At 40.1% G+C, this 16286-nt stretch overlaps 1 protein-coding gene across 4 annotated transcripts in view; it reads right to left on the bottom strand.

The window, feature by feature from the left end:
- sgce (sarcoglycan, epsilon) overlaps window positions 1-16286 on the bottom strand; it is an 89925-nt gene that overhangs the window by 13804 nt on the left and 59835 nt on the right. For all 4 annotated transcript variants that reach the window (XM_073054205.1, XM_073054203.1, XM_073054202.1 and 1 more), the window contains one exon: window positions 167-378. In XM_073054205.1, coding sequence (XP_072910306.1) covers window positions 167-378 — 212 coding nt within the window. The remainder of the gene's footprint in view (window positions 1-166; window positions 379-16286) is intronic.

Below are 16286 nucleotides of genomic sequence, written 5' to 3'. Positions count from 1 at the left end.
ATAACTTGTAATATTTTTAATAGGAAGTGAATCTGAACAACTAAAATCCTTTCCCTGCAGTGTTTTTCTTTGATACTAAGTGTGTTTTGGAACTTTATTTTTGAGAAAGAAGTGCTGCTTTGAGTGTCAGTACTTAAGCATTTTGGTAGAAGTGCGAGGTACTTACACTCCTTCTCGACGGCAGAACATGATGTAACCGAGGATGACAAACAGCACTAGGGCAACAGCAATTGGTACAGCCAGTGTAATGACAAAGTCTGTGTAATAATCCTTGCTCTTCAGGTTAGTCAAAGGTGGCTTATACTCTCCATCATCAGGCAAGATACCATCTCCCCTTTCCACCTCGTGGGCCACAGAAGGTGTCTTCGATTTATCAACCTGCCACCAAATTGCAAGAAAATAGACATTCATCTTCAAATTGCCTTTTGTTAATTTTTTTAAAAAAAAATACTCTGGTGACTTAAGAATGAAAATCAGTTCCATCCTGGAACTAGACAAAGAATTCAGACACGTATTGATGCCCTTAGAACAATTATATTAGCACTGCAGTTCCGTATGTGGCTTCTAAGCAGTTTTCTGTCTCTTTGTTCAGAAGAATTTCAATAGCCCAACATCAGCAACTCTGTTTGACTTCTTTCCTGATAAGAATGAATCACTACTCCCACAAGCTTAACAACTACATAAAAGGCAGCAAGCCACTGGTTAGTAAGCACATTTGAACCTTTCATTCAGTTGAGGCTCCTCCAGAAATCCTAAATATTATTTCTCAAACTATTTCATGTTCTTCATGGTCAGATCTCAATGACAGCCAGAACTTGATGACATCTTTTTCATTAATAGAACATTCACAACATTATTTACACAGAGCAAATAGTGAATTCCAACCTGTCTGTGGTTTCATAGCTTTACTCTGTAATAAGACCAAAACCAAAAGAGCTGAAGACATAGGAGCAGAACTAAGCCATTTGGCCTGTCGAATCTGCTCTGCCATTTCATCAGGACTAATCCATTTTTGCTCTCAGCTTCAATATCCTGCCTTCCCCACCCCCCATATCCCTTCATGCCCTGACCAATCAGGAATTTATCAACCTCTCCCTTAAACATGCATAAAGACTTAACATCCACAACTGCCTGTGGCAGCGAGTTTCACAGATTCACCACTCTCTGGCTCACCCTCATCTCTGGTCTAAAAGGACAGCCCTCTATTTTGAGGCTGTGTCCTCTGGCCTTCGGCACTCCCACCACAGAAAACAACCTCATCACATCCGCTCTATCAAGGCCTTTCACCATTCAATAGGTTTCAATTAGGTCACCCCTCATTCTTCTAAATTCCAGTGAATACAAGCTCAGAGGCATCAAACACTCTTCAAATGACAAGCCATTTAATCCTGGTATCTTTTTCATGAACCTCCTTTGAACCCTCTCCAATTTCAGCACATCCTTTCTAAGATAAGGGGCCCAAACTTGCACATAATACTCCAAGTGAGACCATAATACTCCAAGTGCTTTATAAAGTCTCAACATTACATCCTTGCTTTTAGATTCTAGTCCCCTTGAAATGAATGCTAACAGCACATTTGCCATCCTCACCACAGACTCAACCTGCAAATTAACCTTTAGGGGTTTTCCCTTGAAGAAACCATGTTCTCTACGACCTCCAAGTACCCCGAAACCACATCCTTAATAATCGACTCCAATGTCTTCCCAACCAGAGGTCAGACTAACTGGCCTAGAGATTCTTTTCTTCCGCTTCTCTTCCTTCTAGCAGAGTGTAGTGACATTTGCAATTTTCCATTCTTTCAGAACCATTTTACACTCTAGTAATTCTTGAAAGATCATTACTAATGCCTCCATAATCTTTTCAGCCACCTCTTTCAGAACCCTGGGGTGTACACCATCTGGTCCAGGTAACTTATTTACCTTCAAACCTTTCAATTTCCTCAAGAACATTCTCTCTGGTAATGGTAACTTCACACACTTCATGACCCCTCTAACCTGGAACTTCCACCACACTGCTAGTGTCTTCCACAGTGAAGAATGATTCAAAATACTTATTCAGTTCATCTGCCATTTCCTTGTCCCCCATTACTAACCTCTCTAGCACCGATTTCCAGCAGTCCGATATCCATTCTTGCCTCTCTTTTATGCTCTACGAATCTGAAAAAACTTTGGGTATCCTCTAATATTATTGGCTAGCTTACTTTCGTATTCCATCTTTACTTTCTTAATGACTTTGTAAGTTGTCTTCTGTTAGTATTTAAAAGCTTCCCAATCCTTTAACTTCCCTCTAATCTTTGCTCTATTATATACCCTCTTTGCTCTATTTTATGCCCTCTTTTTGGCTTTTATGTTGGCTTTGACTTCTCTTGTTAGCCATGGTTGTGTCATCTTGCCTTTAAAATACTTCTGTGAAATGTATATATCTTATGCCTTCTGAACAGCTTCCAGAAATTCCAGCCATTGCTGCTCTGCCATCATCCCTTCCACTGTTCTCTTCCAATCAATTCTCCACTCTCATTCTTCTGCTATTTCCTTTACTCCACTGTAATACTGATACATCTGACTTTGACTTTTCATATTTCAAGGTGAATGAGATCATATTATGATCACTTATCCCTAAGGGTTCTTTTATCTTAATGCTCTCTAATCAATTCCGGTGCATTGCCCAATCCAGAATAGCTGAACCCCTCATGGGCTCAACTGTGAGCTAATCTAAAAAGCCATCTCGTAGGCATTCTAGAAACTCTCCCTCTTGAAATCCAGCACCAACCTAACTTTCCCCAACCTACCTACATATTGAAATCCCCCATAACTATTATAACATTGCCCTTTTGGCATGCATTTTCTATCTCCAGTTGTAACCCGTAGACCACATCCTTACGACTGTTTGGGGGTCTATATACAACTCCCATCAGGGTCTTTTTACCCTTGCAGTTCCTTAGCTCTATGCACAACAATTCAACACCTTCTGACCCTATGTCACCTCTTTCTAATGATTTGATTTCATTTTTATTTAACTAACATTGCCATGCCAATCCCCTGCCTATCCCTTCCATACAATGTGTATCCTTGCACGTTAAGCTCCCAGGTATAATCTTCTTTCAGCTACGATTCAGTGAAGCCTGCAACATTGTACTTGCCAATCTGTAACTGCTATAAGTTAATCGACCCTATTCCGTACACTGCGGGTATTCAAATATAATATGTTTAGACCTGTGTTCACGTTTTTCGATTTTGTCTGTCTTTTACATTGCAACTCACCCTTGTTAACTGCAATTTTGCCCCATTACCAGTCTCTCCTTGCTAGGAGTCTCACTACACATTGGCTCGGTTTGTAAACCAACTACCTCATCTTCGGCACTATCACTCCGGTTCCCAACCCCCTGCCAAATTAGTTTAAACCCACCCAACCAACTCTAACCAACCTGCCCACAAGGATATTAGACCCACTTGGGTTACAGATGTAACCCATCTCTTTTGTACAAATCATACCTTCCCAGAAGAAATCCCAATGGCATATAACTCTGAACCCTTGCCCCTGCACTAGTTCCTCAGCCATGTATTCACCTGTAAGATCATCCTATTCTTACCCTCACTGGCACATGGCACAGGCAGCAATCCAGAGATTACTACCCTAGAGGGCCTGTTTCCATGGCTGCTCACCCTTGAGAATGCCATAGACACAATCCGAAACATCCCTGATGCTGGCACCAGGCAGGCAAAATACCACTGGGTGTCTCTATTGCACCCACAGAACCTCGTCTCTGTTCCTCTGACTAAGGAATTACCTGCCAACACTGCAGTCCTCTTCACCTCTCTGCTCCCGATAGGTCATCTTCCTCAATAGTATTTAAAGTCATATAATTATTATTGAGGGCAACGGCCGCAGGTGACTCTGCACTGGCTGTGCATTTCTCCTCCTTCTCCTGACAGTCACCCTGTTACCCATCTCCCACAAGCTACAGGTAACTCCCTCCTCATTCTCCCGCATTGGTTAAAGGTCATCGGGCGGCAGCTCCAGTTTTAAATACATTCTCTCAGGAGCTGCAGCCCAGTGTTCCTGCTGTAGAGATGTTCATCAGAGTGACTGGAGGTGTCCCAGACTTCTCATATCCAACAAACAGTACAAATGTTGCCCCGAGTGCCATTCTCACTATACTAGTCACTATAAATGAGTAAACAATTAAGAACAGAGAGAGTAACATACAAGACAACCTACCTCATCTAAGCCTGGTGAGCTAAGGCCACTCAAAAGAATGAGCATGCCAGTCTTTAGAGTAGCTTTGGCCCATCAGACCAAATCACTAACAGTTGTCATAGGGAATCACCGTCTCAGCTCAAGGTTATCGGAATAAGCGCACTAGCAAAAATATTATGCTTTTAGTTTGCCCTAATCTTTCACCATGTTGATTAAAATATGCTGATAAATATTAAGAAAGTGGACCAGATAGCCTAATTTCCCTGCACAACTCCTAAAAAAACAAAGGAGGTGACTTATTTTCTATGATTTTGTGCCTTTAAAGATTTTCAAAAATAATGTTAACCAAATAATCTCATCCTGGTCCCACCACATATTCATCCTGTTAAGAGATTCATTTCCACATCAACTCACTCAGCTGCAAGGTATGTGCATTTGGTTGTCTTGGAATGTAACTATTACTGTATTCGTATCCAAATAGGTCAGGGATGGGAGAAATTAGTATCTAACCGCCATCAGGAATGATCCAAGAATAGTGTGCTTTCTAACGCTGACATGGAGTTGCATGGAAAGTCATGATATTCACTTGCTGGGAACTCACAGCTACACGTGTCTCGGTGGGGGGGGGGAGGGTGGCCTTCTCTTTTTGACCTGAGTGGAGAAGGTGCTGCTGATCAACAGGTCAACTTCAATTAGTTAATGGTGATGGAAAACAAATTAAATGGTAATTAACATGTTAAATAATAAACTGTTTGATTCAAAGCCTCTTGGTTAAGTTCTTGTTAAGCACAGTGAATGACATAAGCAACCTATTAATATATGATAGAAATAACCAAACGCGTGCAGATGAAATTTAATGCATGAAAGTGCAAATGCCTTTTGGAAGGAAGAACAGGCAGTGGGAGTTTATTACAATTTATTATAATTACAGCACGATCTCGGTGTACACATACATGACTTATACTGAGGTGGTTACCACCACAGTGCAGGCTACAGAGAGAAGTAAGGAGGCAGTGCAGGGTTCCTGTGTGGCCAGACTCCTCAGCAACAAGTATACCCCTTCAGATACTGCCGGAGAGGAGTGGCCTACTAGGGTGCAGCAGCCACCGCCAGGCCAGTGGCACTGGAGCCAGCTCCGAGGCTCAGCAGGGAAGAGTAAAATCAGGAAGAACAATAGTGATAGGAGATTCAATAGTTAGGGGGACAGACAGCAGATTCTGTGGCCATGAAAGAAGTCAAGATGGCGTGCTGCCTTTCAGGTGCTAGGTTCCAGGATGTCTCAGAGTAGCTACATAAGATTCTCAAGAGGAAGACTGAACTGCCAGAGGTTATGTGCACACAGGCACCAATAACATAGGTAGAAAGGGGGAAGAGGTCCTGCACAGTGAGTATAGGGAGTTAGGGAGGAGGCTGAAGAGCAGGACCCTCCACCAAGATAGCAATCTCTGGATTACTCCCAGTACCAGATTTTGGAATGGTTCTGGAGGACTGAAAAAAATGTAAATGTCACTCCAACCATCAAGAAGGGAGGGAGGCAGCAGAAAGGAAATAAGCCAGATAGATCATCCTCACAGGTTGGGAAGATGTTGTTATTAAGGATGAAGCTTTGGGGTAATTGGAGTTGCATGATAAAGTAGGACAAATGGTTTCCTTCAGGGGAAATGTTGCCTGAAAAATCTGTTGGAATCCTTTCAGAAGTAACAGGCAGGATAGTGGGGTCCTTTGATGTTGTTTACTTGGATTTTCAGAACACCTTTGACAAGATGCCACACGAGGCTGATTTTCAAGATAAGAGCCCATTGTACTACAGAAAAGAAACTAGTATGGACAGAAGATTGACTGAATAGCAGGAGGCAAAGACTGGGAATAAAGGAGGCCTTTTCTGATTCACTGCCGGTGACTCGCGGTGTTCCAGAGGGTTTGGTATTGGGATGATTGCTTTTCAAGTTATGTATCAATGATTTTTATGACAGAATTGATGGCGTTATGGCCAAGTTTGCAAACAGTACAAAGATAGGTGGAGGGACAGGTAGTGTTGAGGAAGTAGGGTGTCTGCAGAAGGAATTGGACAGACTGGGAGAACGAGCAAAGAAGTAGCAGATGTAGTGTTGGGAAGTGTATGGTCATGCATTTTGGTAGAAAGAGTAAAGGCATAGATATTTTTCTAAATGGGGAGAAAATTCAAAAATCAGAGGTGCAAAGGGACTTGGGAGTCCTCATGCAAGGTTCCCTGAAGGTTAACTTGAAGGTTGAGTCAGTGTTAAGGAAGGCAAATGCAATATTAGCATTTATTTTGCTAAGACTAGAACATACAAGCAAGGATGTAATGCAGAGTCTTTATAAGGCATTGGTCAGACGACACTTGGAGCACTGGGAGCAGTTTTGGGCCCCTTAACTAAGATGTGCTCACATTGGACAAGACCACAGGAGGTTGACGAAAATGATCCAGGAATGGAAAGGTTAACTTATGAGGAGCGTCTGATGGCTCTGGGCATGTATTTGCTGGAAGTGATAAGAATGAGAGGGGGAGATCTCACTGAAACCTATTGAATATTGAAAGGCCTAAACAGAGTGGATGTAGAGAGGATGTTTCCTATGGTGGGTGAGTCTAGGACAAGAGGGCATGGCCTCAGAATAGAGAGAAGTCCATTTAGAACAGGGATGAGGAGGGATTTATTTAGCCACAGGGTGGTCAATCTGTGGAATTCATTGCCATGGACCACAACAGGTCATTGAGTATATTTAAAGCAGAACTTGATAGGTTCTTGATTTGTCAGGGCATCAAAGGTTATAGGAGAATGGGATTGAGAGGGATAATAAATCAGCCGTGATGGAATGGCGGGACAGACTTGTTGGGCTAAGTGGCCCAATTCTGCTCCTTCATCTTAAGTTCTTATGAATTCTTAAATGCTATTAAAACTGAAAATATGGTTAAACAAGCATAAAGGATCTTGTGATTTATAAAGAGAGGCAGAGTAAAAGCACATGGAGTTTGTACACCATTAAACACGTACAAACCCCCATCACACAGGACATGACCTCTTCTCATTGCTGCCATCAAGGAGGCACTGGAGCCTGAAAACACACATTCAATGTTTTAGGAATAGCTTCTTCACCTCTGCCATCAAATTTCTAAATGGACCGAGAACCCATGAACACTATCTCACAAATGGAAGGCCACGGAAGGTTAAAGCAGCAGTATAAATGAATATGCTGACATTGTAACATCCTATACAATATATCTATCTTTGGGTGAGTCATGCATAAAATATCTTGTGATTTATAAAGAGAGGCAGAGTACAAACACATGGACTCCCTAAAAAGATCATGGTGAGGTATAACAACAACAAGCCATGGTTCACCAAGGAGTTGAGGATTCTCAGGTCTGCAGAGGATCATGCCCACAAGTCTAGAAACAGAGAGGAATATAGCTCTGTAAAACAGCTGTTTAAAAATGCGCTGAAAAGGGTGAAAGCCACTACCAAGAATCAGCCAGAGAGAGACTTCAACAACAATAGCCGGGGAGGCTGGAGTTCCCTGCAAAGTCTTACCAACTTCACATAAAAGTACTCCCAAGTCTTCCCCTTCCTCTACCTTAGCCAATCAACTCAGTTTTATTGCCAGTTTGATAAGGACAATCAATATCTACTGTATCTCTTCTCACTTACTCTGATCCTGATATGCAGAGCTCCTATCCCGTTCCCTTTCACAATCACTCCAATGTCACCCTCCTCCCTTCAGCCCACCTTCTTCCGCTCTTGCCCTCTCCAGTCCATCTCGCACTATGCTTCCTCTGAAGCAAGAAGATATTTGCAAACTATTTAGAAAACAAAACATTAGGAAACCTGCAGGTACCCTGATGATGTCTCACCTCGTACTCTAAGGCACTGTGTGGATCAGCTAGACCTATCGTCACTGTGATACTTAAAACCACCCTGCAATTATGCAGGGATTCTGGACAGCTTTAAAGTTACTCCAATCATTCCATTTCCCAAGAAAGACAAGATCACTGGATTTAATGATTATAGGCCAGTAGCTCTGACTTCAGTAGTTATGAAAACCTTTGAACATCTGATGTTGGCCTACCTGAAGTCCATTACTGATCCTCTTCGTGACCTGCTACACCAGGGGTTCTTAAGCTTTTATGCCATAGACACTTTCTCAGAATAATGTTTTTAAATATTTAAAATAAAATACATTGGATTACAAAAGAAACCAATTATAGTGGAATATGGTTATCAAAATATTAAAAAAACATGATAGAGTAATATATCTGCTTCTTTATTAACACATTAAATAACAAGACTATGCATTTAAAATAGAGGCAAGTTAACATTCAAAATAAAACTTCTTTCAGGGTTGTTGGAAGAGTCTTTGTTGCCAGTGCATGTCTGTGTAAAAAAAAGCAATGAGTGATGACAAAGTGAAGAGTTTCCTTTTTCATTAAAGTAGCAAAACCAGATGTATTACCATCACAGGAGCTCCATTTCAGCAAGCAGTATGAGGTTCTTCTTTCCAGACAAAGTTTTGTTGGGCAAAAAAAATCTTTTACCATTTCCAAAATGTCAATAGCCTTTGCAGTTTCCAGGAGGGTCTCACAAAATATGAATTCTTCTTTGATGAACAAATACTACAATGAGAAGATGTCTGTAGTTTCCTCCAGTTTCAATTAGAGGGTAGTGAAAATAAACATGTTTTTTTTTTCATCCAAGTTCACGGAGCTACCGGAATCTATCCAGGGACCTCCAAGGGGTGCATGGATCCCAGACTGAACCCCTGTGCACACAGTTTGCTTATAGAGCAGTTGAGGATGCAGTTAACTTGTGCCTTCATTACATTCTTCAACATTTAGATTCCCCCAACACCAATGTGAGAGTATTTTTCCATGGATTTTAGCTCTACCTTCACACTATTACTTTGGAGTTGCTCCACAGCAAACTAACCCAGCTCGCTATACCCTACAGTAGCTGTCAGTGCGTTATGAGCTTCCTGACGGGAAGGAAGCAGCATGTAAGGCTGGGCTCCTACTTGTCCAATCCAGTGTCTTTAAGCACAGGCTCTCCCTGGGGCTGAGTTATTTCACCCCTCCTGTTCTCACTTTATACAAATGACTGTACCTCCTCAGACAAATCCATTAAATCATAATGTTTGCGAATGACATGACTGTCATTGGCCTCACCTCTAATAATGATGTGACCTGCTATCAAAGAAAACTAGAGCATCTTGCAGCACAGTGTGCTTTGAGCTAAATGCTATCAAGATGGTAGAAATGACAAAGTACAAAGTACATTTATTATCAAAGGTTTGACTTCCACTGACAACTCTGTAACTGGCCACCCCCATGGAAATTAATGGTCAGGCGGTGTCTGTGGTCGAGACATTCAAATTCCTGGGGACTACTATTACCAGCACACTGACGTGGGACGAGCACGTTCTGCTGATCACTAGGAATGCACAGCAGAGGTTATTCTTCCCACGGCAACTTAGAAGACTTAACATCTCAGGGCATATCCTGATGAATTTTTACTCAGCTATCATTGAGAGTGTTGTGACCACCTCCATCACCATTTGGTTTCCCGCTGCCTTCACCCTCTCCAAGTCCAGATGGCACTGAGTGATCCATTCAGGAGAGAAAAGAGCTGAAAAAAATTACTGCTGATTCCACCCACCCTAACAGTCACTTATTCACCTGTCATCAGGGAGACGCTACAAGTCCATCACCACTAGGACTACATATCATCTCCAAAGCTTCTCTCCTGTAGCTATCCAGCTTCTCAACTAAACTCACTCAGGTGTAGTACCATAACTGTCTCTGCACAACATCCAATAAATGGTCTTTCCTGCTCTCCTTGTTCTATTGATAATTTTTGAGTCTGTTTACATGTTCACATTTACTTAAGTTTTGATTCCTGACACCTGCACATGTTACTGTTCTGCTAATTGTTGATCCTAACAGGCAGGTTTAATAGAACTGTTAGGGAGAGATTAAACTAATTTGGCAGGGGGATGGAAACCAAAGAGATAGGGCTGAGGAAGGGGAAAACAGAAATAAATCAAAGATAGCATGCAGCAGAGATGATAGAAAGGGCAGGCAAGAGATGAAGCATAATCACAGCCAGTGGGACGAGTTACTGGGCAATAGAGGCATGGTGCAGTTAAAACGGAAAGCAAAAAATAGTGGACTGAAAGTGTTATATTTGAATGCACGCAGCCTAAGAAATAAAATGGACGATATTGAAATTCAGCTACAGATTGGCAAGTATGACGTTCTGGCCATCTTTGAAACTTGGATAAAGGACAGATGCCATTGAGAGCTGAAGGTCCAAGGATATACAGTGTATCAGAAGGATAGGTTAGTAGGCAGAGGTGCGACCCTGTGTATAAGAAATAATATTAATTCATTAGAAAGGGATGACATAGATCGGAAGGTGTAGAGACTCTATGGGTTGAGTTAAGAAATGGCAAGGGTAAAAGGACCCTAATGGCAGTTGTATACAGGCCTCCAAAGAGCAGCGAGGATGTGGATTGCAAATTACAGCAGGAGACAAAAAAGGCTTGTCAAAAGGGCAATGTCATGATAAGCATTGGAGATTTTAATATGAAAGGGGATTGGGAAAACTAGGTTAGTACTAGACCTCAAGAGAGAGAATTTGTAGAATGTCTAAGTGATGGCTTTTTAGAATAACTTGTTGTTAAGCCCATTAGGAGATTGGCTGTGCTGGATTGGGTGTTGTGCAAAGATCCGGAGCTGACTAGAGAGCTTAAGGTTAAGGAACCCTTAGGAAACAGTGACCACAATATGATCAAGTTCACTTTGAGATTTGAGAAGGAGAAACTAAAATCCAATGTGTCAGTATTTCAGTGGAATAAAGGAAATTACAATGGTATGAGAGAGGAACTGGCCAAAGTTGACTGGAAATGGACACTAGCAGAAAAGACAGCAGAGCAGCAATGGTTGGAGTTTCAGTGGAAAATGAGGGAAGTGCAAGACAGATATTTTCCAAATAAGAAATCTTCGAATGGAAGGACACTATCGCGGCTGACAAGTGAAGTCAGAGTCAAAGTAAAAGCAAAAGAGAGGGCATACAAGGAAGCCAAAGCTAGAGGGAAGATAAAGGATTGGGAAGCTTTTAAAAAGTTGCAGAAGGAAAGTAAGAAGATCATTAGGAAGGAAAAGATGAATTATGAAAGCAAGCTGGTGACTACTATCAAAGAAGAAACTAAAAGCTTGTTTAAGTACATAAAGGGTAAAAGAGAATTGAGGGTAGATATAGGACTAATAGAAAATGACGCTGTAGATATTGTAATGAGAGATGCAGAGATGGCAGATGAACTGTATGCATATTTTGCATCAGTCTTCACAGTGGAAGACATCTGCATATACCGGACATTCAAGAGTGTCAGGGAAATGAAGTATGTGCAGTGAAAATTATGACTGAGAAGGTGCTCAAGAAGCTTAATGGTCTGAGGGTGGATAAATCTCCTGGACCTGATGGAATGCAGAATCAGGTTCTGGTGGAAGTAACTGGAGAGATTGCGGAGGCAATAACAATGATCTTTCAAGAATCAATAGATTCTGGCATTGTACCAGATGAAAAGAAAATTGCAAATGTTAGTCCGCTTTTTAAGAAGGGTGAGCAGCAGTAGAAGGGGAACTATAGACCTGTTAGCCTGACATCAGTGGCTGGAAAGTTGTTGGAATCAATTGTCAGGGATGAGATTATGGAGTACATGACAAGATAGGCCAAAACCCACATGGTTTCCTGAAAGGAAAATCCTGCCTGAGGAATTTACAAGCAGGGTAGACAAAGGAGATGCAGTAGACGTGGTGTACTTGGATTTTCAGAAGGCCTTTGACAAGGTGCTGCACATGAGGCGGCTTAACAAGATAAGAGCCCATGGAATTACAGGGAAGTTATTAGTATGAGTGGAGCACTGGCTGATTGGCAGAAAACAGAGTGGGAATAAAGGGATCCTATTCTGGCTTGATGCCAGTTACCAGTGGAGTTCCACAGAGGTCGGTGGTGGAACCACTGCTTTTAACAATGTATGTCAATGATTTGGACTATAGGATTAATGGATTTGTGGATAAATTTGCCAATGATACAAAGATAGGTGGAGGGATGGGAAGTGTTGAGGGAATGGGCAAAGAAGTGACAAATGAAATACAATTTTGTAAAGTGTATGGTTACACACACTTTGGTGGAAGTAGTAAATGGGCAGACTATTATTTAGATGGAAAGAGAATTCAAAATGTAGAGATGCAAAGGGACTTGGGAGTGCTTGTGCACAATACTCTAAAGGTTAATCTCCAGGTTGAGTCAGTGGTGCAGAAAGCGAATGCAATGTTGGCATTCATTTCTAGAGGTATAGAATATAAGAGCAGGGATGTGATGTTGAAGCTCTACAAGGCACTCGTGAAACCACACTTGGGAGTATTGTATGCAGTTTTAGGCTCCTTATTTTAGAAAGGATATACGGTCATTGGGGAGGGTTCAGAGAAGAGTCTCAAGAATGATTCCAGGAATAAAAGGGTTACAATATGATGAATGTCTGGCAGCTCTTGGGCTGTATTCCCTGGAGTTCAAGAGAATGAGAGGGGATCTCATAGAAACATTCTGAATGTTAAAAGACCTGAACAGATTAGATATGGCGAAGTTATTTCCCATGGTAGGGGATTCTAGGACAAGGAGGCATGACTTTAGGCTTGAAGGATGTTTATTTAGAACAGAGATGCGAAGAAATTACTTTAGTCAGAGGGTGGTAAATCTATGGAATTTGTTGCCATGAGTGGCTGTGGAGGCCAAGTCATTGGGTATATTTAAGGCAGAGATAAATAAGTTATTGATTAGACAGGGCATCAAAGGGTATAGGGAGAAGGCAGGGAAGTGCAGATGACTGGAAGAATTGGATCAGCCCATGATTGAATGGCAGAGCAGACTCGATGGGCTGAATGGCCTACTTCTGCTCCTATCTTGTGCTCATGGCTGTTTGCACTGTTGTCTTGTAAATTGTTGGTTGTAAAGCTATTGTCCTTTGTTTTATGCTTAGCACCAAACCCCAGTCAATCCTCATATGTTTCATACACTGGCAATCAAGGGATTCAGATTCTGACTGCTATTGAAATTTATACTTCTTGGGGTATTATGTATTACAATTTACTGCTGCCGCAAAACAACAAATTTCACGATATATACCAGTGATATTAAATCAGATTTTGCGTTTACAGTAAGTCCTGAAAAGTACTGGTATGACAGCAACTGAAGTACTGAGTCCAATTTTGATCACTGTTTTAGGAAAATTTCACGTAATGTACAAATAGGATTACTACGACAGTTCCTGAGATGAAGAGGTTGTGCTATAGGGAAAGGTCGAAGAAACAGTTTGTTTTCCTGAGAGTAGAGAAGATCAAGAGGAAACAAGAAAGTGCTCAAAGTACTGCAGTTAAGATAGAAAGGAACTGTTCCAATTGTGAATGAATCAGGAACCAGAAAACACTATTTTAAGGTAAATAACCAAAGGCAACATGACAGATAAAATTGAAAAGTTCAAATGTTATGGTACACTCATATGGAAATTTGTTCAAAAATCATTGTAAATGAAATTAATTAAAGATTCACTGCAAGTAATATTTGCTCAGTAATACTAGAAATGAGAGGTGGCTCCCATCAAGGGGAACTAAATTGGCTGGGTCTCTGCTTTCTCTTTCTTTCTTTTTCAATCTTTTTATTAATATCAACATGATAAGATTAATACATAATTATTGGGATTACAAAATTACAAAATTAAAATGAACATAAAAGGATACACAAGCAATTAAGTACAATATAGTTAAGTCTTCCCAAATCATGAATGATACAACTATCATATAAACGAAACAACAACAAAAAAATTAGGTATATCATGTTGAGGAAAAAAAAGAGAAAAAGAGAAAAAAAAAATGATTGCCCTAAGAAAAACGAATCTAACAAACTAACCACTAACTAATAAAGAGAAAAAAAGGAAAAAAGGAAGGAAAAAAAATAAAAATGGGCTGTTTATAGTATCTATAAAAAGACAAAGAATCATCAGTGTCCCCAACTACGATCCTCTCAACATACATATAATCAAAACCAGAAAAACAAATAGGATTGGAACAGGGTCAAGTTACATCATGTGAAAATATTGAATAAATGGCCTCCAAGTCTTTTCAAATTTAATAGAAGGGTTATATATGACACTTCTAATTTTTTCCAAATTTAGACATAGCATAGTTTGAGAAAACCAATGAAATATGGTAGGGGATTAATTTCTTTCCAATTCAACAAAATACCGTAGATTCCGGACTACAGAGCGCACCTGATTAAAAGCCGCTGGCTCTAATTTTAGAAATAAAATCAATTTTTTACTTGTACAGGCCGCACCGGATTTTCGGCCGCACCGGATTTTCGGCCGCAGGTGTCCCACGTTGTAATATGAGATATTTACACAGAAAGATATTACACGTGAGGATTTTTTAACTTTTAATTAAATCCATATGGTAACATAAACAAATACATATTGCAAATGCTTTTTTTTGAACCGTGCCTGTAACACGGCTACTTTTAAATATACGTTGTGTATACTTCTTTACTGAACAACATTCCAATATCTCCTAACGACTGGTAAAAAATATATATACTGCAGCCTACCAGGAAAAGTTATTGATCGCCTTTAACTTAAAAGCAGCATTTTCGCTCCGCCGCTCGCCCCCCTCCTTCCCGTTTATCGCAAACCGGTATCCCACAAGACGCGGCGAAACCGGGTGTGATGTCATAGCATCCCGCGATGTAGTACAGAAAACAAATATAGTTAAAACAGTTCTAACTTTAACTAACAAATGAATTACTAAGCGAAAATATTATAAACTAAATAACTGCCATAAAGGCAGCACAATGCTTTTCTTCGAGTGTTTTCCATGTTGATGAGGGTGAGTACAAATGACTGATTTACAATAATTTAATTGTGAAAGTGCGCTTGATTTATCGTACAATTTCATTGGACCTCTGTGAACTACTCATCAATTTTATTGGTCTACTGTTACGAGGCAAAATGTTTTTGGCGGCATGAAAAAAAAACATGTATTAGCCGCTCCGTATTAAAGGCCGCAGAGTTCAAAGCTGTTCAAAATGTGGGAAAAAAGTAGCGGCTTAAAATCCGGAATCTACGGTAGATCTTTTAGCCATTAATGTAAGAAATGCAATCATCTGACAAGCAGAAGAAGATAAATGAACTGACTCTTATCATTGGTATACCAAAGATTACAGTAATAGGATGAGGTTGTAAATCAATGTTCAATACCGTGGAAATAATATCGAAAATGTCTTTCCAATATTTTTTTCAAAAGCAGACATGACCAAAACATACGAGTTAAAGAAGCTATCTCAGAATGACATCTGTCACATATAGGATTTATATGGGAATAAAAACGAGCCAATTTATCCTTGGACATATGAGCGCTGTGCACTACTTTAAACTGTATCAATGAATGTTTAGCACATATAGAGAATAAATTAACTAATTGAAGAATTTTATCCCAATTCTCAATAGAGATAGTAAGGTTAAGTTCTCTTTCCCAATCATTTTTAATCTTATAACAGGCCTCTGAACGTATTTTCATAATTATATTGTAAGCATTTGATATTACACCTTTCTGAAAAGGATTTAGTTCTAACAATTTCTCCAAAATACCTGAAGAAACAAGAATTGGAAAGGCAGGAAGTAGTGTTTAAAAAATTCCTAATCTGTAAATATCTAAAAAAAAAAGATCTAGGCAAATTATATTTATTAGATAATTGTTCAAAAGACATAAAACAATTATCCAAAAATAAATCAGAAAATCGTAGTAATCCTTTAGTCTTCCAAGCTGAATAAGCTTGGTCCATAATAGAGGGATGAAAAAAGAAATTGGATACAATAGGAATTGCTAAAACAAACTGATTCAACCCAAAAAATTTCAAAATTGAAACCATATACGTAAAGTGTACTTAACTATCAGATTGTCAATTCGTTTATGCAATTTAGAAAGAGCAAAGGGAAGAGAAGTCCCCAAAATAGAACCCAAAGAAAA

The sequence above is a fragment of the Hemitrygon akajei genome, chromosome 8 (assembly GCF_048418815.1).
Source record: "Hemitrygon akajei chromosome 8, sHemAka1.3, whole genome shotgun sequence".
Classification (NCBI taxonomy): domain Eukaryota; kingdom Metazoa; phylum Chordata; class Chondrichthyes; order Myliobatiformes; family Dasyatidae; genus Hemitrygon; species Hemitrygon akajei.
This window is presented reverse-complemented; position numbering and strand designations above follow the sequence as displayed.